The sequence below is a fragment of the Protomyctophum parallelum genome, assembly GCF_964188405.1.
Source record: "Protomyctophum parallelum genome assembly, chromosome: 12".
Lineage (NCBI taxonomy): Eukaryota > Metazoa > Chordata > Actinopteri > Myctophiformes > Myctophidae > Protomyctophum > Protomyctophum parallelum.
Genome location: NC_139712.1, coordinates 11436407 through 11463906, shown reverse-complemented (window position 1 = coordinate 11463906; position 27500 = coordinate 11436407). Strand labels below are relative to the sequence as shown.

General features: G+C 45.6%; 1 protein-coding gene across 1 annotated transcript in view; it reads right to left on the bottom strand.

Annotated features, from left to right (window-relative positions):
- col11a1a (collagen, type XI, alpha 1a) overlaps nt 1-27500 on the bottom strand; it is a gene marked incomplete at both ends in the record, with an annotated part of 136628 nt that overhangs the window by 26955 nt on the left and 82173 nt on the right. Inside the window, 14 exons of the mRNA XM_083777618.1 lie at nt 1811-1864; nt 5534-5587; nt 6287-6340; nt 7354-7461; nt 9533-9586; nt 12567-12620; nt 12759-12812; nt 13048-13101; nt 17354-17461; nt 19359-19412; nt 20548-20601; nt 21542-21649; nt 22904-23011; nt 26496-26549. Coding sequence (XP_083633744.1) covers nt 1811-1864; nt 5534-5587; nt 6287-6340; nt 7354-7461; nt 9533-9586; nt 12567-12620; nt 12759-12812; nt 13048-13101; nt 17354-17461; nt 19359-19412; nt 20548-20601; nt 21542-21649; nt 22904-23011; nt 26496-26549 — 972 coding nt within the window. The remainder of the gene's footprint in view (nt 1-1810; nt 1865-5533; nt 5588-6286; nt 6341-7353; nt 7462-9532; nt 9587-12566; nt 12621-12758; nt 12813-13047; nt 13102-17353; nt 17462-19358; nt 19413-20547; nt 20602-21541; nt 21650-22903; nt 23012-26495; nt 26550-27500) is intronic.

The window sequence follows — 27500 nt, the reverse complement described above, 5'->3', positions numbered from 1 at the left end:
ATAATTTAAATAAATGAGCTCACATCCTGACATGCCTTCATTCAACGGGGCAGGGGGGGGGGGGGGGGGGGGGCTGTGGAGACGTCTTCATTATCCACAGTTTACGGTCAGCGCCACGACGCATTGACCATGCCCCCCCCCCTCCCTCCCCCCCTCCTCCCCAATCTATGTCTAATGTAAATGAAGCTCTCCCGTTGTGTGGTGAGAGTCACGTGTGTACTGTAGCCTACTGTAGATACTGATCTGTTGTTCAAATGAGGTCCATGGATCTGTTGGCTCCGTGCCAGACCCCCCCCCCCCTTTGTCTAAAACCATTCATTATTATGGACTCCATGCAGTCTGTGTCTCCTCCTGGACACAGACACAGTCTGTGTTTCCTCCTGGACACAGACACAGACACAGTCTGTGTCTCCTCCTGGACACAGACACAGACACAGTCTGTGTCTGTGTCCAGGAGGAGACACAGACACAGACTGTGTCTCCTCCTGGACACAGACACAGACACAGTCTGTGTCTCCTCCTGGACACAGACACAGACACAGTCTGTGTCTCCTCTGTGTCTCCTCCTGGACACAGACACAGACACAGTCTGTGTCTCCTGGACACAGACACAGACTCAGTCTGTGTCTCCTCCTGGACACAGACACAGTCTGTGTCTCCTCCTGGACACAGACACAGTCTGTGTCTCCTCCTGGACACAGACACAGACACAGTCTGTGTCTGTGTCAGACACAGACACAGTCTGTGTCTCCTCCTGGACACAGACACAGTCTGTGTCTCCTCCTGGACACAGACACAGTCTGTGTCTCCTCCTGGACACAGACACAGTCTGTGTCTCCTCCTGGACACAGTCACAGACACAGTCTGTGTCTCCTGGACACAGTCACAGACACAGTCTGTGTTTCCTCCTGGACACAGTCACAGACACAGTCTGTGTCTCCTGGACACAGTCACAGACACAGTCTGTGTTTCCTCCTGGACACAGACACAGTCTGTGTCTCCTCCTGGACACAGACACAGACTGTGTCTCCTCCTGGACACAGTCACAGACACAGTCTGTGTCTCCTGGACACAGACACAGACTGTGTCTCCTCCTGGACACAGTCACAGACACAGTCTGTGTCTCCTGGACACAGACACAGTCTGTGTTTCCTCCTGGACACAGACACAGACACAGTCTGTGTTTCCTCCTGGACACAGTCACAGACACAGTCTGTGTTTCCTCCTGGACACAGACACAGACACAGTCACAGACACAGTCTGTGTCTCCTGGATGGGTTCATAATGGACTCCATGCAGTCAGTACAGTACAGTACAGTACAGTACAGTACAGTACAGTACAGTACAGTACAGTACAGCACAGTACAGCACAGTACAGTACAGTACAGTACAGTACAGTACAGCACAGCACCGCACAGTGTCTCCTGGATGGGTTTGGTGGACTTTGGGGATTTAACTGGAGGGATGAAAGCCTCGGTTCGATAATCTATGTGTACTGTAGTTACTGTATACAGGAAGGAGGGGGGGGGGGGGGTACCAACCCCCGGCAATAATAATGAAAATGCACAACTGTGTGACACGCACGTACGCACACACACACACATGCGCATACGCACGCACACACACACACACACACACACACACACACACACACACACACACACACACGCGCACACACACACACCCTCAAAGCTATAGACATAGGAGCCTAGCGTCCCGTAAAAAATAAATATATATAGTTTGTACAAATGTAACAAATGCAGCTTATTATATTATTTTATTTTGGTGGAACAAACAAAGTGGAACTTACCCTCTTGCCGGGCGGTCCTGGTGGGCCCGCTTCTCCTGACGGACCGGGGGGACCCTGAGGGATGACAGGGGAGAAGATTATTATTATTATTACATTGTTTTTATTGATTTTTCAACACACACCTACATACATACTGTACATACACCACTAGACTACACATAAGCATACAATACATGACAGGGGAGATGTGAACACAGTCTGTTATTATTATTATTATTATTATTATTATTATTATTATTATTATTATTATAACACAGTCTCTGCATTGGTCAAAATAATACCATTGTTTTGTAGCAATAGAGGCAGTGTTGTTTTTGTTGCAGCAAATCTCTATTTTAGTTTTAGTCACATTTTAGTCACCTGGAATGTTCTAGTGTTTGGTCTAGTTTTAGTCGACTAAATGTCATACGATTTTAGTCGACTAAATCTGCAGTTGATTTAGTCGACTAAAATGTGTTTTGACGGGCCTTGATGCCGTTGTAATGACATATTTTACACTTTGGTTGCATGCTGAAAATAGCAGATATACAATCTCACAACGCGTCACAGCGCGACGCGTTGTGAGATTGTATATCTGCTATTTTCAGCATGCAACCCAGCATAAAACTGGATCTCTTGTCCACTAGTCCCTTACTAACATTTTAGTCCAGTTTTTATTTTTTGACGAAATTGTATATTTAGTCTTATTTTTTTTTAAATAATAACAGTCTCTGCATGGTCAAAATAATATCATTGTTTTGTAGCGATAGGGGAGATGATATGATGAATTCCTGTTCTGTTCTTTAACTACATAGAAGTGTCTATTTGTACGTCTCTAAATGTTTTGATGAATTGAACAATGTGGACCCAGCTGTTGTAAACAAGTGTAATGCTTAATTGGGTCGTCCCGCACTCACAGTTAACAGTCTTTGTATTGAGTTTGTGCTTGAAATGTATACTGTAATTCTACAAACTGTTAATAAATATTTCAATCAATCAATCAATGATAACACAGTCTCTGCATTGGCAAAATAATATCATTGTTTTTGTAGCGATAATTGGCTCGGTGTCGATTTGGACAACGGGAGGGGTGGCTCATTCGTTTAACCCGTTTTGGGGCGGGAACCCCTTTTGGCGTTAGCATTACGTCATGCTTTAGCTATTGAAAAATAGCAGACCTACAAGCTCATAGCGCGCCACTGAGTGGCGCGCTACGAGCTTGTAGGTCTGCTATTTTTGAAAAACGACTGACATAGAAACATAGCTTTTTCAGAAAACTGTCAGGATGTAGAAGACATTTTTTTAGAATCTGATCTCGGGTCAGAATGGGTTAAGCTTTGCCAAACAGGACGAGAGAGCTTGGAGATCTGTTGGCATTTAGGAAACACACAAATAGGATGACGGGGGTAAAAAAAAAGCCAGTCAGACGAGACAGGAGACCTTTTCTAAAACAATAAGGCTCCCGGGGACCCTTTCATCCGACTATCTCCACACACTGATTGCATGCAATTAAACCTTTGTTTTTCAGTCGCGTTAATTGGCAGATATATCTGCCAAAACATTGAAAAGAGATGAAATGCTGCAGCTATCGCTGTTTTAGTTGGAGAGGAATTCACATAGTTATTCAGCTGTGTGATGACTTTGGTACGTTTGATAAACAAAACAAAACAAAAATAAAAATACTTAAACTTCTTCCAAACACGCTTTGAGACAGGAGATAGCTGCCAAAAAAATAACAATCAGGCTACATCAACCTGACAATTCCTTCTTTAAACTTCCAAACACGCTTTGAGACAGGAGAAAGTCCCCATGCCAAAAAAAATAACAATCAGGCTACATCAACCTGACAATTCATTCTTTAAAAAAAAAAAAACACTGTATAATGCATTTCAAAAGTTTCCCTATAGTGTTTTGTGTTTTTTGTGCCGATAAAAAAGTCATTTACATTTATGCACGGTAATATAGAGGCAGTGTAACTCACAGAGCTGCACTGTTTACCTTTAATTACTGAAATACTTCATAATATTCTGAGAGGCAAAACGCACTGTACACACTAGGGCTTTTACTTAATTTAAAAGGTACTTTTTTACACCACTGCGCCCTATAGAAGCATTAGTGAGTGAAGTATAAGTACCACGATTCATTTGAGTATGCTCTTTACAGCAGCAACTCATTACATAAACAGCTTGCAGCTGGAAATGAAATCATAAGCGCTGCCGCAATCATACTTAATTTGACATCTACACGTTTGTTATTCATTTGTACACATTTAAACCAACGCCTGACTAATTAACCCATTCTGGTGCGGGAACTCCTTTTGGTGTTAGCATTATGCTATGCTTTATAGCTATTGAAAAATAGCAGATCTACAAGCTCATAGCGCGCCACCGAGTGGCGCGCTACGAGCTCGTAGGTCTGCTATTTTTTTTTTTTAATCAAAGAACGACTGACATAGAAACATAACTTTTTCAGAAAACTGTCAGGATGTAGAAGAACACTTCAGGTCAGAATGGGTTAAACCAACGCCTGACTAATTCATCTACACAACAGAATGAACCCCCTGAGTACGGATGGAGCTCGTTAATTCTTATTGATAACGACCACCTTATCGATCAGGCTTATCGATCGATCAGGTTCTTATCGAGCCCAACTATCGAGCATTTCCTATTATTTTGTGGAAAGACGGGAGACGATAGATTCTGATCAGAAACTTATGTTAAAACACTATGATTGCTATAGGGGTTATTTAATCCATTAAATCACAACGCCCAAAGCGATGCGTATCGTCGAGTATTGAGCAACAGGCGTTGGTTGGAGCGATGCGATCGGTTTTTCATATCAATAAACTTTTGTCTTTTGGATAAAACTTCATCCTGGGCGATTGGGGGTGTTAAATGTATGAATACAATTGACTTGACGACTACTACTACTAATACATGTGTGACCGAATTTGATCGAGAGAGACTGCCATTGGATTTGTTTCATTTTCATTTTCATCATGTCATATGAAAGCAGGGAATCATAGCTTCAAATTGATGTATTGGTTGTTCAGTTTGACCCTCCGGTTTTGGAGATATGGCTTATAGAGTAATGTCTGGCAGGAGTATAGTGGAAAAAAAGACCAAGCAGAGAAAATGGGCTTCAAAGCTTTAGTTTAGTGATCGGTGACTTTAGGGGGCGCTGTTTTCCCTTCATTCCTCCCTTTAGTCAACAAGCAGTGTTGCCATGTCTGCTTATTATAATTAGTTGGCCTTGTTTCTAAAGAAAAATAATGCATAGGCCTACTGTACCAATTTTATAATCATTTATAACCTGTTACTAAAAATGTATTTGACAAAAAAGTAAAGTGTAGTTGATTATTTGGGCTTGTTTTTAACCCATTCTGACCGGGCACCCATTTTGGTGTCAGCATCATGTTATGCTTTAGCTATTTAAAAATAGCAGATCTACAAGCTCGTATCGCGCCACCGAGTGGCGCGATACGAGCTTGTAGGTCTGCTATTTTTGAAAAAAATCGAAGAACGACTGACATTTTTAGAATCTGATCTTAGGTCAGAATGGGTTCATCAGACCAGTGTGTGTCCGGCGGAAACCTCGTATGAATCTGATCTCAGGTCAGAATGGGTTAAAGTGTAGTTGATTATGGAGAGTTGTACTATAATAAATACTACTACTACTGATACATGTTGTACTGTAATAAATAATATAATAAATACTATAATAAGTACTCTAATAAATACTCACAGGTTGACCGGATTCTCCATCCTCGCCCTTCTCTCCAGGTCCTCCGTCAGTGCCCTTTATAGAAGAAGAAAAATGCAATAAATAAATATATTGATTAAAACAAATAATTAAAAACTAAAATTACAGGTAGGTATGAATGTGAATATCCAAAGTGTAGAATTGGGATATCCAACTTTCATCTCAGTGTGATAGCTGATTCCGTCCAAATCTGTGACTAAAAAAAGTTTTTCGGCTATACCTTTTTCACTGACTAAAACTAAGCTATGATGACTAAAACTAAGACTAAATATACTTGACAGTTTCCTCAACAAATTAAAAAAACTAGACAAATATGTCAGGGAGGGACTATAGTGGACAAGAGATCCACTAGAACAAAAAAAAGACAAGTACATTTTATTTATAGTTTGGTCGTGCGCTGGTGTTAAGTCTCCTGAAAATAGCAGATCTACAAGCTCGCAGCGTGTTGTGCGCTTGTAGATCTGCTATATTAAATCAGGCATTTCAATGCCGTCGCAACCGTCCAAAATACATTTTAGTCGATTAATCAGTTGCAGATTTAGTCGAGTAAAATCTTAAGATATTTAGTCAACTAAAACTATAGAAAAAACTAAAACATTTCAGATGACTATAAAATGTGACTGAAACAAAAAAAATTAATCTTATTAAAAAAACACTACGATTACTACAAAACTAAACCTATAGCTGACGTCAAACATCCCAAAACACTAAAACGTCCCCCCCCCCAATACTCACAGCGACGCCAGCCTCTCCAGGGGGTCCTGGGTCTCCAGGGAAGCCAACAGGTCCCTGAAAACAACAACAAAAACATCAACATGTATCATTCACTGGATTACGCTCACTCCATAGTGGCCCTCTGGAGTGAGTGTGGAACTATAGTGGCCCTCTGGAGTGAGTGTGGAACTATAGTGGCCCTCTGGAGTGAGTGTGGAACTATAGTGGCCCTCTGGAGTGAGAGTGGAACTATAGTGGCCCTCTGGGAGTGAGTGTGGAACTATAGTGGCCCTCTGGGAGTGAGTGTGGAACTATAGTGGCCCTCTGGAGTGAGTGTGGAACTATAGTGGCCCTCTGGAGTGAGTGTGGATCTATAGTGGCCCTCTGGAGTGAGAGTGGAACTATAGTGGCCCTCTGGGAGTGAGTGTGGAACTATAGTGGCCCTCTGGAGTGAGTGTGGAACTATAGTGGCCCTCTGGAGTGAGTGTGGAACTATAGTGGCCCTCTGGAGTGAGTGTGGAACTATAGTGGCCCTCTGGGAGTGAGTGTGGAACTATAGTGGCCCTCTGGAGTGAGTGTGGAACTATAGTGGCCCTCTGGAGTGAGTGTGGAACTATAGTGGCCCTCTGGAGTGAGTGTGGAACTATAGTGGCCCTCTGGATTGAGTGTGGAACTATAGTGGCCGTCTGGAGTGAGTGTGGAACTATAGTGGCCCTCTGGGGTGAGTGTGGAACTATAGTGGCCCTCTGGAGTGAGTGTGGAACTATAGTGGCCCTCTGGGAGTGAGTGTGGAACTATAGTGGCCCTCTGGGGTGAGTGTGGAACTATAGTGGCCCTCTGGAGTGAGTGTGGAACTATAGTGGCCCTCTGGGGTGAGTGTGGAACTATAGTGGCCCTCTGGAGTGAGTGTGGAACTATAGTGGCCCTCTGGAGTGAGTGTGGAACTATAGTGGCCCTCTGGAGTGAGTGTGGAGACATTGTGGCCCTCTGGAGTGAGTGTGGAACTATAGTGGCCCTCTGGGAGTGAGTGTGGAACTATAGTGGCCCTCTGGGAGTGTGTGTGGAACTATAGTGGCTCTCTGACTTACAGGGTTTCCCTTGGGGCCGTCGTCTCCGGGGGGGCCCTTGGCACCGGCGGGCCCCGCAGAGCCTGGTGGTCCGGCTTCTCCCTTGTCTCCTCGCTCGCCTTTCGGTCCCTGTGATGAGAGAGAGAGAGAGAGAGAGAGAGAGAGAGAGAGACATCAGCAGTGCATCATGGACTATTCATCGTGTATTCCTCCACTCTCTGCGTCCAGTGATCAATACATTGATTGATTGCACTCTAAGAGAGTCAACACGAGGCCAACGCACGGTAGGATCCACTCAGCCTCTGCAGAGACAGACGTTGGACCCACAGCGGGCGTACCGCTATGCTGCTACAGCCATTCATTCTGTTTTTAAGAGTCTGGGACGGGAGTCAATTTGGCAGACCGTGCGCGGTGCCGCGGGAGGCAGCGCTAGGAGGCGAGCGCTAGAACTCCCGCTGGCGAGGGAACTGGCGTCAGCCGCCACAGGAGGCGCGGTGATATTAGCCTCGACGCGCTCATGAATACTATTACGTTTAATTTTGTTTATAAGCGAGATATATTTATGTCCTCGTCGTCAAGCGAGCTTTTTGGCGTCTCACGCCTCTGGGTGGTTAGGGGGGATCGTTTTGCGTTTGTGAACGGTTCGAGTTATGCCGTTGTCCATCCATCCATCTTCAACCGCTTATCCGTAGTCGGGTCGCGGGGGCAATAGCTCCACCAGAGTGTTACAGACTTCCCTTCTCTAGAGCAACATTAGTGACTTCCTCCTGGGGGATCCCGAGACGTTCCAAGGCCAGTGAGTCGATGTGTTTCCTCCAACTGCGCCTTGGTCTGCCCTGGGGTCTCCTCCCAGTGGGACGTGATCCTTGGTCTGCCCCGGGGTCTCCTCCCAGTGGGACGTGATCCTTGGTCTGCCCCGGGGGTCTCCTCCCAGTGGGACGTGATCCTTGGTCTGCCCCGGGGGTCTCCTCCCAGTGGGACGTGGTCCTTGGTCTGCCCCCCGGGGGTCTCCTCCCAGTGGGACGTGATCCTTGGTCTGCCCCGGGGGTCTCCTCCCAGTGGGACGTGGTCCTTGGTCTGCCCCCCGGGGGTCTCCTCCCAGTGGGACGTGATCCTTGGTCTGCCCCGGGGTCTCCTCCCAGTGGGATGTGATCCTTGGTCTGCCCCGGGGGTCTCCTCCCAGTGGGACGTGGTCCTTGGTCTGCCCCGGGGGTCTCCTCCCAGTGGGACGTGATCCTTGGTCTGCCCCGGGGTCTCCTCCCAGTGGGACGTGATCCTTGGTCTGCCCCGGGGTCTCCTCCCAGTGGGACGTGGTCCTTGGTCTGCCCCGGGGTCTCCTCCCAGTGGGACGTGATCCTTGGTCTGCCCCGGGGTCTCCTCCCAGTGGGACGTGATCCTTGATCTGCCCCCAGGGGTCTCCTCCCAGAGGGACGTGGTCCTTGGTCTGCCCCGGGGGGTCTCCCCCCAGTGGGACGTGCCCCGAGGACCTCCCTATAGGGAGACGCCCGAGAGGCATCCTAACCAGATGCCTCGAGGACCTTCCCTAGGGAGACGCCCGAGAGGCATCCTAACCAGATGCCTCGAGGACCTTCCCTAGGGAGACGCCCGAGAGGCATCCTAACCAGATGCCTCGAGGACCTCCCTATAGGGAGACGTCCGAGAGGCGTCCTAACCAGATGCCTCGAGGACCTTCCCTAGGGAGACGCCCGAGAGGCATCCTAACCAGATGCCTCGAGGACCTCCCTATAGGGAGACGCCCGAGAGGCATCCTAACCAGATGCCTCGAGGACCTCCCTAGGGAGACGCTCAAGAGGCATCCTAACCAGATGCCCCGAACCACCTAAGCTGTCTCCTTTCCAGGCCAAGAGGCAGCAGCAGAAGCAGTTCGACACGTTGTGTCGAAGGAAAGTGACACAATCGTTTTGCGGTGGCTCCGTGACGGTCGGCATGAACACAAACTATGAAAAACAAAAACCTCACCTCGAAAGTCAAAGAGGTGAGATTGTGTTTTAATGTTTTGTGTTCATGGACATTTTAATGTACATGTCTGTGAAGTGTTGAACGTCACAGCATGTATATTTAATTTTTTTTTTGCCTGTACTTTTACCATAGCACATTTTTGTTTATTGCTCTTTAAACTCGTGTTTTCTTTTTAATGGTGTCAAAGAGACAAAGACAAAGAAGTGTTCCAGTAACTCACTCCGGTTCCAGGTTCTCCTGACGGTCCAGGGTTTCCAGCCTCCCCTTGCTCTCCCTGTGGTTTGGGGGGAAAGAGATAATAATAGAACCATATTATTGATAATCAACATATAAATAAATAGATAATAACACATTCTGACCTGAGATCAGATTCATACGAGGTTTCCACTGGACACACGCTGGTCTGATTAACCCATTCTGACCCGAGATCAGATTCTATAAAAATGTCAGTCGTTCTTCGATTTTTCAAAAAATAGCAGACCTACAAGCTCGTAGCGCGCCACTCGGTGGCGCGCTACGAGTATTGTAGTATTATATTATGTGCGGACATTCCACTTTTTCTCCTCATTGCATTTGGGTCTACCGTATATTAATAATGAAACTGTCAGGATGTAAGAAGACATTTTTAGAATCTGATCTCAGGTCAGAATGGGTTAATCATGAAACTGTCAGGATGTAATGAGACATTTTTAGAATCTGATCTCAGGTCAGAATGGGTTTATATATAAGACCATGATTATTACGAAAAGCCCAAATCCCAGAGCCTATATATCTAATCTCACATCTCACAATGACGATCATATAATATCATCATTATACACCGGCTCTAAAACCAAACATTTAGCACGGCCTGTGCTATCTGCGCGTTTGAGCGATATCAGATGATGCATAATTTATGACATCAGTTCAAAGAGCCCGCCAGCGGCCCGGTTGGCGTGCGTGCGTGCGTGTGTGCGTGCGTGCGTGCGTGTGTGTGTGTGTGTGTGTGTGTGTGTGCGTGCGTGCGCGTGCCCTCGGCTATCTCAGAGGGACGCAAGCCCTTTCCTTTCCCCTTCCTTCGCTGTTCACACATTCCGTTCTGGAGTCATTTCAGGCTGACCGGAGGCATGGTGGCATTAAGACATTCTGGCCGGGAACGCCCTTTTGGTGTGTTTTAAGCGTTATAGGTTATACTTTAGCTATTGAAAAATAGCAGATCTACAAATTCATAGCGCGGCACTCGGTGCCGCGCTATGAATTTGTAGGTCTGCGATTTCTTTTGAAAAATCGTGAAAATGTGGCGCAAATCTTTGAATATTATAATATGAATGTGTCTGTAGACATTTTTAAAGCACAGCTCAAGACCCACTTCTACACCCTTGCTTTTAATTGATATTTTAATTTTTTTGTTATTCACGTCCTCACTGTATTGCATTACTGCTCTTGTTTTTTTTTAATGTTTATGCTTTGCTTTCCTTTTCTTTTTTCTCCATTGTTCTGTAAAGCACTTTGAGCTGAATTTCATGTCATGAAAGGTGCTATACAAATAAAGTTGTATTATTATTATTATTATCATATTCGTTCAGAGCGAACGTTTTTAACTAAAATCTTTGCTTCTGGGAGAGGGGGAGGGGGAGGGGGAGGGGGGGGGGGGGGGGGTCCCCGGAACAACATATTTTCAGATGGGGGGGGGGTCGGCGGCCAATTACATAATACTTTTGGGAGTTTTGACATTAAATTGTTTGAGAATGACTTTTACAGAAAACTGTCAGGATTTAGAAGGCGATTTGTAGAATCGTCCTCAGGTCTCAATGGGTTAAGTATTTATCACGCAGCTCTCTCTCTCTCTGTCTCTCTGTGTCTCTCTCCCCATGCCAAACAGCAGTGAAATGGCCGCCTCTTGTAGGCAGTGTTGTAAAGACTAAACTCCTGCAGTGTGAGACGGAGACCAGATAATTGGTTGCTATAGTTGTCCTTGAGGGAGTTCTAGGGGGTCCTCGTGTAGCTAAATGATAGTTTGGAACAAAATGGACCCTTATGGGTCTGTAACTATACGAGAGTGTACAAAAATGGAACAAAAATGGTCCGTTTGGTTCCATTTTGTACACTCTCAGAGTTAAGTCGACATTGATTTTACAATATAAATTGGGGGGGTCCGAGAGATAGAGATGTCATTAAATGGGGGGTCCGTAGACTAATGCATGTCAAACTGGTGGGTCCTTGAAATTAACCCATTCTGGGCGGGAACCCCTTTTGGTGTTAGCATCATGTTTTGCTTTAGCTATTGAAAAATAGCAGATCTACAAGCTCATAGCGCGCCACCGAGTGGCGCGCTATGAGCTTGTAGATCTGCTATTTTTGAAAAATCGAAGAACGACTGACATTGAAACATAGCTTTTTCAGAAAACTGTCAGGATGTAGAAGACATTTTTAGAATCTGATCTCAGGTCAGAACGGGTTAAACGGGTTGAGAATCACTGCTAGGGTCTTCTCTTATGGGGGTCCCTGGCATATCTCTTCAAATGGGGGTCCCTGGCATATCTCTTCAAATGGGGGTCCCTGGCATATCTTTTCAAATGTCCACTACAGTTATTAGAACACTTTAGTTACTACTTTAGTTACTATTTTAGTTACTATTTTAGTCAGTACTTTGTAGATGTTGATTATTGTTAAAATAAAACAAAACTAGCTACAAAAAAAGATATTTAAACATTTGAAAACGAGTACTCTGCATACTAAGTACTAAGTAAAGAAATAAGTACATTTGACTTGTGTCAAGAGTATTTCTACACTGCAGAATTTATACTTTTTTCTTTCTTTTTTTTAAATATATTTTTTATCCCACAATTTTGTAACCCATTTTTCACCCCTGTGTCAATCATCTAATGTGATCCTGGGCTCTACACACCCTCCGCCAACCTAGTCCCCATATATGGGGGACAAGGGGAGAGCAACGGACTTGAACTCATGCTTCCTTCATGCCTGAGTGTCCAAGTTTCTCCTTTACACCTGACAGGGGGGAGTTTCCCTGGTTGGACGTAGCGCGTGGAAGGAACACGTTATTCCAACCAGTTCCTTTCCCCTCCATCAGGCGCCCCGGCTGGCCAGGGGGAGGCAGTATAGAGACCAGTTCCTTTCCCCTCCATCAGGCGCCCCGGCTGGCCAGGGGGAGGCAGTATAGAGACCAGTTCCTTTCCCCTCCATCAGGCGCCCCGGCTGGCCAGGGAGAATTGATACTTTTACTCAAGTACAACAATGTGTGTTTCGGTACTCACCTTCTCGCCCACAGATCCCATGCCACCGACACCACCGGGAGGTCCTTGTGCGCCCTGTGACCAAACAAAGAGAGAGAGAGAGAGAGACCAATCACAGTCTGTCAGGAAGTAGGTCTATGGTTCTGACAGCCAATCAGTGAAGTGAACGAATGAGGTCGTTGACGACGGTGACGGTATGTATACGTTACGTACATCAGCTCCGCTGGGTCCCTGGGGGCCTCTGGGGCCCGGTGGACCGGGGGGACCCTGGATGAGGGGACACAGGAAATGACACGTGAATGAGGGGGACACAGGAAATGACACGTGAAAGAGGGGACACAGGAAATTAATATTGTAGAATAATATCCAAAATGAATAAGTGAAAAAAAAAAGTGAATATTTTTTTTTGTATTGAGTTGTACTTGAAATGTACTGTAATTCTGAAAACTGTCAATCAATCAATCAATCAATCAATCAAATCAATCAATCGATCAATACTCACCATAGGGCCAACATCGCCGTTCTCCCCCTTCTCGCCCGGTGGTCCTGGAAGACCCTGGAGGAGACAGAAAAAAAGTAATATAAGTTATTAAGTTATTAAGAAACTAGCGATGGCGTCGGAGCGCGGAGGAGGAGGAGGCGACGTTTGAGTTTTACGAATGCGCGACGGCGTCGCTGAGATGCGTCTGTGTTGTTGAACAACCACCAACAGCTGTTCCAGCATTAATTGGACAGCTAAACGCGCTGGCTCATTTTCTTGGCCGCGTTTTACAAATAATAGGCACATAAATTGTGAAAAAGTAATACTGAATAAGAGTCGCTAGATTAACTAATTAAATCGATGTTTCATGGAGTGAGTGCAGTTATGTTCGTGCGTGCGTGCGAGCGTGCATGCGTGCGTCTATGGGTGAATGTAATGATCCTCGTTATAAAGCGCTTTGGATAATGGCGCCGTATCTAAAAAAACACACACAGACCAAACGCAGCGAGGAGGAGGAGGAGGAGGAGGAGGAGGAGGAGGAGGAGGGAGAGGAAGAGGAGGAGGACGGCCGGTGGAATAGCAAAGAGAAAACCGTTCTTTGATGTCTTTCCCTTTTTCACCTCAACATGGCTGATGGCAAACTGCCTTTGACTCAAACGCGCATGCAGCACGCACGCACGCACGCACACGCGCGCGCGCGGTGAAAAAGCGAAAGGCATCAAAGAATGGTTTTCTCTTTGCTATATTCCACCGACCGTGCTCGGTGCGTTTGGTCTGTGTGCTTATGTTGTGAACGCTGCGTTTCTTTAGACATGGCGACAGATATTATCCAAAGAGCTTTATAACGAGCATCGTTACATTCGCACGCACGCACGCACGCACGCACGCACGCACGCACGCACGCACGCACGCACGCACGCACACACGCACGCACGCACGCACACATGTGACATGTAAGTAGGAATAGGAGATAACTTTCCTCAACTCGCTGTTTCTCTGCAAGACATTAATTACTCTATAAGACATTAATTACTTTATAAGACAGTATTTACTCTATCAGACATTAATTACTCTATAAGACATTAATTACTCTATAAGACATTAATTACTCTATAAGACATTAATTAGGCATTCATCGCTGTTTCTCTGCCAGACATTACTCTATAAGCCATGTCTCCAAAATCGGTGGGTCAAACTGAGCAACCGATTATGTCAATTTGAAGCTATGATGGCAGATGGCAGAAATCTGGTCACATATGTGTGCGTGCGTGCATGCGTGTATGTGTGTGTGAGAAGGAGAGTGCGTATGAGAGTGTGTGTGTCCTGGCACAGCGCGGCCCGTGCACTGCGATTCCCTCCCCGTGGAGAGAGAAACCTCATCAGTGGCGAGGTCTCCTTCTGAGTCAGAGATCGTTAATCCATTCTGACCTGAGATCAGATTCACACGAGGTTTCCACTGGACACACACTGGTCTGATTAACCCCATTCTGACCTGAGATCAGATTTAAAAAAAAAGTCTTAGACTTTTCAAAAATAGCAGACCTACAAGCTCGTAGCGCGCCACTCGGTGGCGCGCTACGAGCTTGTAGGTCTGCTATTTTTCAATAGCTAAAGCACGACATGATGCTAACACCAAAAGGGGTTCCCGTTCAGAATGGGTTAAGCGAGGCTAACTAATTATCGGCGGGCGTAAAATGGGCTCTCGCTGACGGCCTGACCGCTATAGAGGCGGGGTCAGTCAGCGGCGCGCCGATTAATGGGACGGCGACGGTGAGCGAATCACTCCCAATTAAAACCCCATCGGGTTGAACTGATCGCTCCACACGGGCGGCGAGGACACGACACGCCTTTGGAATGACGAGCGCCATTACGACGGAGCGTCGCCCGGAGAGACGCCACACGTGCGTTTAGCTCACACATTAACCCATTTCTGTCGGGAACCCCTTTTGGTGTCAGCGTCATGTTATGCTTTAGCTATTGAAAAATAGCAGATCTACAAGCTCGTAGCGCGCCACCGAGTGGCGCGCTACGAGCTTGTAGGTCTGCTATTTTTTTTTAAACCGAAGAACGACTGACGTAGAAACATGGCTTTTTCAGAAAACTGTCATTTTCAAACAGACATTTTTAGAATCTGATCTCAGGTCAGAATGGGTTAAGAGTTGTTAATAATTCTGTGTACCCTACACACGCGTTTAGGTTATAAAGGTTACAAACACTTATTTGTAACACTTTTTAAACGTGTCACAGTGTTTAGATTATAAACAGAATAAACATGTTTAATCGCCTGTAACACTTTTTAAACGTGTCACAGTGTTTAGATTATAAACAGAATAAACATGTTTAATCGCCCGTAACACTTTTTAAACACATAAACGTGTTTAGTTCTTTAGTCATATAGGTGTTTATATAATTCAAACACTATATCACTTTAAATCCCTGGAACATGTGACACATTTAAAACCTAAACACCATGTGTGTAATAATAAAATGCTTGCTAATATTGTTTATTAATGGTCATAAAATACAGTAGAACACGAGTTCACTCAAACACCTCACGAGAACCCCTAGTGTTGAAATTCTAAACACCTATAATATGACTGACTTTGATTGTAAAAACTAAACACGTTTATGTGTTTAAAAAGTGTTACGGGCGATTAAACATGTTCTTCTGTTCATAATCTAAACACTGTGACACGTTTAAAAAGTGTTACAAATATGTGTTTAAAACAGTTTATAACCTAAACGCTTGGGTTTAGTGTGTAGGTGTTCTCGTGAGGTGTTTGAGTGAACTCGTGTTCTACTGTATTTTATGACCATTGATAAACATTTGGCATTTTATTATTTATTACACACTGGTGTTTATGTTTTAACGCGTCACATGTTCCAGGGATTTACAGTGAGATGGCAGAAACAATATTAATTCAGAGGGTCCTTGAAATGAACGAGTCTGAGCGCCACCTGGTGGACAGTACAGTAGCAATGTAAGCTTTTAAATATCAATAACAAAGTGTTCTGGTCCAACTGTTATAGGTGGACCCACTTGCAATGTCCTGCAGGGTCCGCCAACTGGGCCCCGGACCACAGTTTTAACCCATTTTGGGGCGGAAACCCCTTTTGGTGTTAGCATTATGCTATATGCTTTAGCTACATTGAAAAATAGCAGATCTACAAGCTCGTAGCGCGCCACCGAGTGGCGCGCTACGAGCTCCTAGGTCTGCTATTTTTCTAAAGTCGAAGAACGACTGACATAGAAACATAGCTTTTTCAGAAAACTGTCAGGATGTAGAAGACATTTTTTTAGAATCTGATCTCAGGTCAGAATGGGTTAAAGAACCACCGTTCTTCTGTGTGTTAGAATCTGATCTCCGGTCAGAATGGGTTAAAGAACCACCATTCTTCTGTGTGTTAGAATCTGATCTCAGGTCAGAATGGGTTAAAGAACCACCATTCTTCTGTGTGTTAGAATCTGATCTCCGGTCAGAATGGGTTAAAGAACCCCCATTCTTCTGCGCGTTAGAATCTGATCTCAGGTCAGAATGGGACAAGAACCGCTGGAATGAATTACATTCTGCTGTCTTTCTCTAGCTCGTCTGGTCGGGTACGCAGGTGGATATAATCAGTGCTGAGCTTTGTAATCATACGGGGGTCAAAGGCAGGTTGGAACACACACACACACACACACACACACACACACACACACACACACACACACACACACACACACACACGCACACACGCATGCACACGCACAGCCACACACACACGCAAACACACACACGCGCACACAGAGACAGAGAGACAGATCCAATTAGCAGAAGCGCAGGGCGGATCAATAAAATACCTCAACAGCTGGTGAATGGAATAGATACAGTGCTGCTGGGGCCACTGAGTGGCCAGATCTGTTGTTGTTGTTGTGTTGTTGTTGCGTTGTTGTTGTGTTGTTGTTGTTGTTGTTGTGTTGTTGTTGTGTTGTTGTTGTTGTTGCGTTGCGTTGCATTGTGTTGCGTTGTGGATTATGTGGATTTTGATTATTATCACAAAACGTAACAGTGACCACCATTTAAAAAAGCAGATCTACAAGACCTACAGACCTATAGGTAGCTTTGGGAGCAGTGTTCCTGACACTCCTCTCCAGGAAGAGCTTAGCCATCAGACCGCAGATGCCACATTTTATCGTGCGCGCGCGCGTGTGTGTGTGTGTGTGTGTGTGTGTGTGTGTGTGTGTGTGTGTGTGTGTGTGTGAGAGTTCTGTGTGCGTGCGTGCGTGTGTGTGTGAGTTTTGTGTGCGTATTTGCGTGTGTTGTGTGTGTGTGTTTCTGCGACCCACCTGTAGGCCGATAGGACCCGGGGGTCCGGGGAAACCTCTCGCTCCCTCATCTCCCTTCTGTCCGAACATGCCCTGCTGACCCCTGGGACCCGGCTCTCCATCTCCTCCCTGGGAACACACACACACACACACACACACACACACACACACACACACACACACACACACACACACACACACATGCAATTAGAATCTATAAACAATACAGATTTCATTATTACCCACGCTGGAAGGTAAAACACTAGCGGTGTAACGATGCATATTAACAGCGATACGCTACGCATCACTCCCAATCTTCCGCCGTAGTCTGAAAACCCACCTTTTCAGACTCCATCATGGCCCATAGCACTTACCCCACCCCCTTAGATAGCATTTCTGTAGACGTAGATAGCATCTGATACAGACTTATAGCATGTTATGTAGACAGCACTATAATTGCATTGTATGTAGTCATAGCACGTCATAGTACATATTTATCGTTTCATTATATAAATATTCCACTGTTATGTTCTTAGCTTACACATGTTTCATGATAAATGCTTTTTATGTGATGTATTCCCATGCTTTTGTTCTTGCTTAATGTAAGTCACTCTGGATTAAGAGCGTCTGCTAAATGCCTACATTGTAAATTGTAATTGCATCACAATACATGGTTGATGATATGATACATGGACCATATCGGTTCATTATGGCGATACGATACGATGCAATGATTTGAAATCGATACAGTAACTATTTAAAATACATTAACTAAGTAATTAAACCCCTCTGTTTATTTTTTTCTTCTAAAAATGGCTAAATAACACGCACACAAATGTAGTATTGATACAATCGATTAGTTACATCGAGATGCAGAACGATTCGATACCGATTATTTCCGCTGTAAAACGATACGATACGACACATAGTCAATGTCATTTGGATATACTTTGATTTTTTAATCAAAGTATAAGGAAGGTTAATAATGCCTTCCATACCTTCCAGAACCTTTGAGGTTCTATAACGATGATTTTGTTAGTAATTGTTTAAATCATTATAACCAGAACCAGCGCTGAAGCGGGACAAAAAATAGCACGTTATAATAATTTAATTTCCCTGATATATTAATAAATTATCTTCTGAGAACTTTACTTTCATCTGAAACCACCGAGCTCTGGAGTACAAAAACAAACCCAGAACCGAAAAAAACTAAACAAGGACACAAGTCGCTTCTAATAAGCGGACATGTTCACACTGGATAGTGGTGGTAGACCACTGTCCAGTCCTAGCCCCTAGCCCTTAGCCCATAGCTCTTAGCCCCTAGCGCCCTTAGCCCAGTCCTAGCCCCTATAGCGCCTAGCCCTTAGCCCATAGCTCTTAGCCCCTAGCGCCCTTAGCCCATAGCCCAGTCCTAGCCCCTATAGCGCCTAGCCCTTAGCCCATAGCTCTTAGCCCCTAGCGCCCTTAGCCCATAGCCCAGTCCTAGCCCCTATAGCCCATAGCCCAGTCCTAGCCCCTATAGCCCATAGCCCATAGCCCAGTCCTAGCCCCTATAGCCCATAGCCCTTAGCCCATAGCCCAGTCCTAGCCCCTATAGCCCATAGCCCAGTCCTAGCCCCTATAGCCCCTAGCCCTTAGCCCTTAGCCCAGTCCTAGCCCCTATAGCCCCTAGCACCCTTAGCCCAGTCCTAGCCCCTAGCACTTGCCCTAGCCTCGAACACGACCCTATACAGACGAATGCAAAAGTCTCAACTTACCGTATGTAACTTAAGATAGCATTTTATGTAGACATAGATAGGACTATATCGTGTGTATACTGATATATCTTTACTGTACAGTTGTGCTGTTTTTCTACGGTTAAGACAGATGCTACAGTTACAGTATAGGTTCTTCCTTGTGGTCCTCGATGACTCTATTTCTATGTAGGCTATAGTTGTGTTGTTCTTGCTTCGTACTGTAAGTCGCTCGTGGATCCAGAGTGTCTGATGAATGCCTACGATTGGTTAATTGGTTAATTGGTACTCACAGCGGGACCGGGCGCACCGATTGGACCTTGCAGACCGGCCGGACCAGGAGGACCCTGGAACACAGGAGGGGGGGGGGAAACACACACGATTATTGACCAATAACCCATTTTGGGGCGGGAACCCCTTTTGGTGTTAGCATCATGCTATATGCTTTAGCTATTGAAAAACAGCAGATCTACAAGCTCATAGCGCGCCACCGAGTGGCGCGCTACGAGCTTGTAGGTCTGCTATTTTTTGAAAAAAATCGAAGAACGACTGACATAGAAACATAGCTTTTTCAGAAAATTATGTAGAAGAATTTTTTTTAGAATCTGATCTCAGGTCAGAATGGGATAATTCATAATTAATGATCACATGATCTACTTACTGAATGCCATTGACGTTACTGTAATGAACACACATTTCAGAACCACTACAGTACATCCTCGTGTCGATACTGTATATGGATCTATACTGGACCGATGCAACTGTTTCTTCCTGGGATGTGCTCTGATTTATAATCACAAAGACATTTTTACTCCCCGTTAAAGAGGGTCGATGCATGGCCGCTGTCTCGCCCACTAATTGCATGTGTTTGTGTGTGTGTGTGTGTGTGTGTGTGTGTGTGTGTGTGTTCATTGGGACTGTGTTTTCACATTGGTGGTTTTTACAATGGTCTACATTGGTCTATAGTTTTTATTTGTTGACGAAATTGTCACTATATTTAGTCTTAGTTTTATGGTTTTCATGTAGTTTCCATTTAGTTTTCGTCAGCGAACATTTTTCCTCATAGTATTAGTCGACTAAATCAACACTGATGCAGACCGCAGTAGCAGGAGATTTGGATGGGGTTTTGGGGGCGAGCAATACGTGTTGATTCAGTCGACTAAAACTATGGCGAAATAAATGTTCGGCAACTTGCCTTTTTTTCACTGACCGAAGCTAGATACAAACTCAACAAATATGCTAAGCTATGATGACGAAAACTATAAGGCTAAATGTGTTGACAATTTTCACAACATCAAGGCGTCGACAGAATCAACTTGTAGAATTAGTGGACTGAAATCGTATGCCGTTTAGTCGACTAGAACGAGACTAACACTAAAGCATAAAATATGACGAAAACTACATCTTATTCAAAACACTACGACTAAAACTACATTTTATTCAAAACACTTTGACTAAAACCGAATGAAAAGAGGGAGGTACCTGTTCTCCCTTGTCGGCCTTGCTTCCTTTCTGACCGGGCTCTCCGACCTCTCCCTGAAAACAACAACAAAAAACAAGTTTATACAGCAGGAAGTAGGGATGAAAATGATCAAATTAATTAATTGATCATCGATAACCATATCAATCGATTAACCGGTTAGTTGATCAGCAGCATTTTTATTTTATTTTTTATCTGAGAATCTTAATTTCCCTCAATAATGTCTTAACATAAAAATCTACATTTAGCTGATGTACAGAAATAAATACAAAAGGCATGTTATATCGCTTAACCCATTCTGTGCGGGAACCCATTTTGGTGTCAGCATCATATGCTTTAGCTATTTAAAAATAGCAGATCTACAAGCTCATATCGCGCCACCGAGTGGCGCGATACGAGCTTGTAGGTCTGCTATTTTTTTTAAATCGAAGAGCGACTGACATTTTTTTTAATCTGATCTCGGGTCAGAATGGGTACATCAGACCAATGTGTGTCCGGCGGAAACCTCGTATGAATCTGATCTCAGGTCAGAATGGGTTAACCCATTTTGTGCGGGAACCCCTTTTGGTGTTGAAAGCATTATTTTATACTTTTATACTACAAAAATAGCAGATCTACAAGCTCGTAGGTCTGGAAAAAAATCGTGAAAATGTGGCACAAATCTTTGATTATATATTCTTTCAGAGCGAACGTTTTTAACTCAAATGTTTGCTTCTGGGAGGGGGGGAGGGGGGCGTCCCTGGAACAACATGTTTTCAGATGGGGGTCCCGGGGGCCAAATACATATATTTTTTGGGGGTCCTTGATATGAAATATTGAGCACCACTGATATAGAAACATGAGTATTTCAGAAAACTGTCTAAATGGGTTAATCAAATATCTCTATTTGAGCATTTTGAGATACAGGGCACCAGGCAGGCAGTGGCATCCTCGTATGAGGAATAAAATGAAATCTAGTGTGAGGGAGGGAGAAGAGGGGAGGGGGCCGACGCTGACCTTGTCACCGTCCTCTCCGGGGGGTCCCTGGGGTCCTGCGGGGCCCGGCAAACCGACTGGACCTTGGACTCCGTCACGACCGGCTGGGCCCTGCGGTCCTTTCTCGCCCTAGAGAGAGGGAGAGAGAGAAGGAGAGAGACACACACACATGCACACGCACACGCACACACGCACACACACACACACACACACACACACACACACACACACACACACACACACACACACACACACACACACACAGACACAGACACAGACACACACACACACACACACACACACAGTTACAGTTTCGTTAGATACTGAGAAAGAATACATGAAATGCAGCACATTTCCTTGCGGGCGATATGTCTATTGTCTCTGTGTGTGTGTAGGGAGTATTTTGAGGTGATATGTATATGTGACTAAATTTGACTGGGAGACTGCCATTGGATTTTTGTCATATGTCATATGAAAGCAGGGAATCATAGCTTCAAATTGACATATTGGTTGTTCAGTTTGACCCACCAGTTTTGGAGATATATGGCTTATAGAGAAATGTCTGGCAGAGAAACAGAGAGTTGAGAAAACAGGCTTGAAAGGTTCACTTATTATTTTGGGGCGATATGTCTGTTGTCTCTGTGTGTGTGTGTGTGTGTGTGTGTGTGTGTGTGTGTGTAGGGAGTATTTTGGGGTGATATGTCTGTTGTCTGTGTGTGTGTGTGTGTGTGTGTGTGTGTAGGGAGTATTTTGGGGTGATATGTCTGTTGTCTCTGTGTGTGTGTGTAGGGAGTATTTTGGGGTGATATGTCTGTTGTCTCTGTGTGTGTGTGTGTGTGTAGGGAGTATTTTGGGGTGATATGTCTGTTGTCTCTGTGTGTGTGTGTGTGTAGGGAGTATTTTGGGGTGATATGTCTGTTGTCTGTGTGTGTGTGTGTAGGGAGTATTTTGGGGTGATATGTCTGTTGTCTCTGTGTGTGTGTGTGTGTAGGGAGTATTTTGGGGTGATATGTCTGTTGTCTCTGTGTGTGTGTGTAGGGAGTATTTTGGGGTGATATGTCTGTTGTCTCTGTGTGTGTGTGTAGGGAGTATTTTGGGGTGATATGTCTGTTGTCTGTGTGTGTGTGTGTAGGGCGTATTTTGGGGCGATATGTCTGTTGTCTCTGTGTGTGTTTATAGGGCGTATTTTAGGGCGATATGTCTGTTGTCTCTGTGTGTGTGTAGGGAGTATTTTGGGGCGATATGTCTGTTGTCTCTGTGTGTGTGTAGGGAGTATTTTGGGGCGATATGTCTGTTCTCTCTGTGTGTGTATAGGGAGTATTTTGGGGCGATATGTCCATATATGGCCGTGCGTATTCAGGGGGGAATACGATGTATACTTACAGGCGCTCCTTTCTCTCCGGCGGGTCCCGGGGGTCCCTGGGGACCGGTTCTACCGGACAGACCGATTGGACCGGCGGCGCCAGCGGCACCTCGCTCACCGGGCGAACCCTGCGTGTGTGTGTGTGTGTGTGTGTGTGTGTGTGTGTGTGTGTGTGTGTGTGTGTGTGTGCGTGTGTGCGTGTGTGTGAGAGAGAGAGAGAAGCAAGATGAGCAGGGTAAAGACAGTATATATAAACATGCAAGCATTCTTTATTCAATAATTAACACATTATTTTTTAAATAAAACGTGAACAAAGTATAAAGGTGGTCTCGCGGTGTAGCGAACAGCGTTGCTTTCGAGGTCTAAACCATGAAGCCATTAGCTAATCCATCCGGCTAAAAGAGGAATGTTGGACTCCGTCACGACTCCGCTATCTGTCGGGTAACATTAGCAGGGGCGACCGTGGCTCAGGAGGTATAGAGCGGGTCGTCCAATGATCCACGGGTCGGCGGTTCGAATCCCGGCTCCTCCTCCTCCTGTCCACATGTCGAAGTGTCCTTGGGCAAGAAGACACTGAACCCCAAATTGCTCCCGATGTGCTGGTTGGTGCCTTGCATGGCTTCCGCCGCAAGCGGTGTGTGAATGTGTGTGTGTGAATGGGTGAATGTAATGCACAATCTATGTAAAGGTGTGTGAATGTGTGTGTGAATGGGTGAATGTAATGCACAATCTATGTAAAGGTGTGTGAATGTGTGTGTGAATGGGTGAATGTAATGCACAATCTATCTAAAGGTGTGTGAATGTGTGTGTGTGAATGTGTGAATGTAATGCACTTTCTATGTGAAGGTGTGTGAATGTGTGTGTGAATGGGTGAATGTAATGCACAATCTATGTACAGGTGTGTGAATGTGTGTGTGTGTGTGTGTGTGTGAATGGGTGAATGTAATGCACAATCTATCTAAAGGTGTGTGAATGTGTGTGTGAATGGGTGAATATAATGCACAATCTATCTAAAGGTGTGTGAATGTGTGTGTGAATGGGTGAATGTAATGCACAATCTATGTAAAGTGCCTTGGATAAAGGAGCTATATAAATGCACCATTTAGCAGCATAGCAACAGAGGAGCGCATCGCTCCACAGGCTGGGAGCGTCTGTTGGGCAACATTCAATGTCATTTCCGGTTTGGGACATCATCCAAAGTGGTTCCGTCGCTTGTCGCGTTAGAAGTAATCAAACCTCCCGTTGTCGTCGATCTCCTCGGGGGTGTTTTGGCTACATCTAGCTACTTCTAGCTACTTCCAAAATGGCGCCTGGAGCAACCTTGAAATGGGCTCTGAAGCTACAAATCGTCCTGATTTTATGGTTCCAAAGTGGGGGAGTTTTCTGTTACCACCACTGTCGCAAAAAAAAGGTGCTTGCTCAGGGTGGGATCTCTGTCTCTGTCTACATGTAACGTGTCCTCAGAAAACCTGTTGTGATTTGACACTTTAACCCATTCTGACCTGAGATCACATTCTAAAAAATGTCTTCCACATCCTGACAGTTTTCCTGAAAAAGCCATGTTTATATGTCAGCGGTTCATTCGATTTTTCCAAAAAATAGCAGACCTACAAGCTCGTAGCGCGCCACTCGGTGGCGCGCTACGAGCTTGTAGATCTGGCTATTTTTCAATAGCTAAAGCGTGACATGACGCTAACGCCAAAAGGGGTTCCCGCGCAAAATGGGTTAATAATTAAAAACTTGAATCTAATTGAGGCTGCTGGAGACAGGCTGTCGGGGCGCGAGTGACTGGATATCCCCCCCCCACCCACTCACTCACCATATGGGAGCGCCATGTGCCATCTGTGTGCGTGCGCGTGCGTACGTGTGTGCGTGTGCGTGCGTACGTGTGTGCGCGTGCGTACGTGTGTGCGCTCCAGGGAGTAATTGAGCGAGCGATTGATCGCCCCGACTGTTAAGGTGACTAATCAACTTAGCGCAGAGCGGCGACAAGGTGAAGTGAGGCCACTGCTTTCATTAGAGAATTAAAAAATATATATAAAATATGATAATGACCAGACAGATGACATCCGTTTTTTCACCGGGAGACATTAACCTATTCTGAACGGGAGCCCCTTTTGGTGTTAGCATCACGTTATGCTTTAGCTATTGAAAAATAGCAGATCTACAAGCTCATAGCGCGCCACCGAGTGGCGCGCTACGAGCTTGTAGGTCTGCTATTTTTGAAAAATCAAAGAACCCTAACCCTAACCCATTTTTTAGAATCTGATCTCAGGTCAGAATGGGGTTAATCAGACCAGTGTGTGTCCAGTGGAAACCTTGTATGAATCTGATCTCAGGTCAGAATGGGTTAATGAACACAACACAGTTTTGTGTTTCGTGTCGCGCCGTCGCCCTCCTGTCGAAACCCGTTAGTTCGTTAGGAGGTAATTAATGGATGGATTCATAAGGAACGGCGAACGACGTCCCTTCATAATTCTGGGGTTTAATTGTCACCATGAGTGACACCATGCTGTCAATCAAACCCTTAACTGTTATCAAATGTAATGCTGGGCACTATACACTTGACTGCCAACCTGGGGGGGGGGGGGGGGCAGCGGATTGACCTCATGCTTCCTTCTATGCATGAGGAGTCCAAGCTGCTTCTTTTTTCACCTGACAGGGGGGAGTAGAGTTTCCCCGGCCGGACGTAGGAAGTAACACGTTATTCCAACCAGTTCCTTTCCCCTCCCATCAGGCGCCCCGGATGGCCAGGGGGAGGCAGTATAGAGACCAGTTCCTTTCCCCTCCATCAGGCGCCCCGGCTGGCCAGGGGGAGGCAGTATAGAGACCAGTTCCTTCCCCCTCCATCAGGCGCCCCGGCTGGCCAGGGGGAGGCAGTATAGAGACCAGTTCCTTTCCCCTCCATCAGGCGCCCCGGCTGGCCAGGGGGAGGCAGTATAGAGACCAGTTCCTTTCCCCTCCATCAGGCGCCCCGGCTGGCCAGGGGGAGGCAGTATAGAGACCAGTTCCTTTCCCCCTCCATCGGGCGCCCCGGCTGGCCAGGGGGAGGCAGTATAGAGACCAGTTCCTTTCCCCTCCATCGGGCGCCCCGGCTGGCCAGGGGGAGGCAGTATAGAGACCAGTTCCTTTCCCCTCCATCAGGCGCCCCGGCTGGCCAGGGGGAGGCAGTAGAGAGACCAGTTCCTTTCCCCTCCATCAGGCGCCCCGGCTGGCCAGGGGGAGGCAGTATAGAGACCAGTTCCTTTCCCCTCCATCAGGCGCCCCGGCTGGCCAGGGGGAGGCAGTATAGAGACCAGTTCCTTTCCCCTCCATCAGGCGCCCCGGCTGGCCAGGGGGAGGCAGTATAGAGACCAGTTCCTTTCCCCTCCATCAGGCGCCCCAGCTGGCCAGGATAGTCTCATTCTCCTTGGCAGTGTATTGTCTGTCTCACCCTTGGCATATTCCATCGTACAGATTCATGTCGGTAACATGTGTGTACTCTTGCTGATATTGAAGTATACAGCACGCAACGCGCACTATGTGTCACAATATCATTATTGTAATATTGACATAATCGTGGCCCATATCAGCCCTATAGAGGTAATAATGATGTGATGGTGGTGTACTTACGACGGGGCCGGGGGGCCCTTGGGGCCCCTCTCCTCCTTTCAGACCAGACGGGCCCTGGAGAGAGAGAGAGAGAGAGAGAGAGAGAGAGAGAGAGAGAGAGAGAGAGGACAAGAAAACATTAGGGATTAGGGGGGATTCATGAGAAGTGTGGTTCACAGCACGACAGGGCGAGTCAGCGAAAAAAGTGGCGTACATTTATCGAAGTGTAACGGAGTTTAGTGGGTTCCACTTGCTCCATCAAGACATTTCATATTGGTTAGTGGGCGGCACCCATTGAATGACACTGGTGTCCAACCAACTGTAAAATGTACCATTACAACCCCCCAAAAAAAGGCCTGCCAAAAATATATATTTTCCTTCGACAAAATCAACTGTAGATTTAGTCGCCTGCAATCGTATATGACATTAAAGCCGGCTAAAAACCCGACAAACACTACGACTTTTCAGATGACTAATATATGGCTAGAGTTTCATTTCATTGTGAATAAAACAGAAACTATAGAAAAATACGCACATCACTTCATGGAGGTGCTGGGTTCAAAAAGTAGCATATGAAAAGAGAAGGGAACCCGCACACTCGTATGCTCCAAAAGGTAACTTTATTGACGACGTTTGGAGCCAAGGCTCTTCGTCTGGTCAAACTCAAGATGTCAGTGATCCACCCACTTAAAGGTATATTCAGTGATTTCACAAAAAAAAACCTTAGGTTTCGTTTTTGGCTGGGACCCAGCCTTTCGTCCAATCAGGATAGAGAGTCAAAAACGAAACCTAAGGTTTTTTGACCCCCAGGGGTTAACTGGGGACAGGGAGGAACTCCTTATATGGCCAGCACACTCTATAGTAGGGAGGATTATCACAACAAAACAAAAAAATAAGTGATATTTGAATTAAGTGAAATCACTGAATATACCTTTAAATACAGTGTTACACATTTCTCAAATCCACCACAGTGGAGTAAGACAAAAGGACATCATGATTATTATTAAAGAATCTAAAACAGTGATT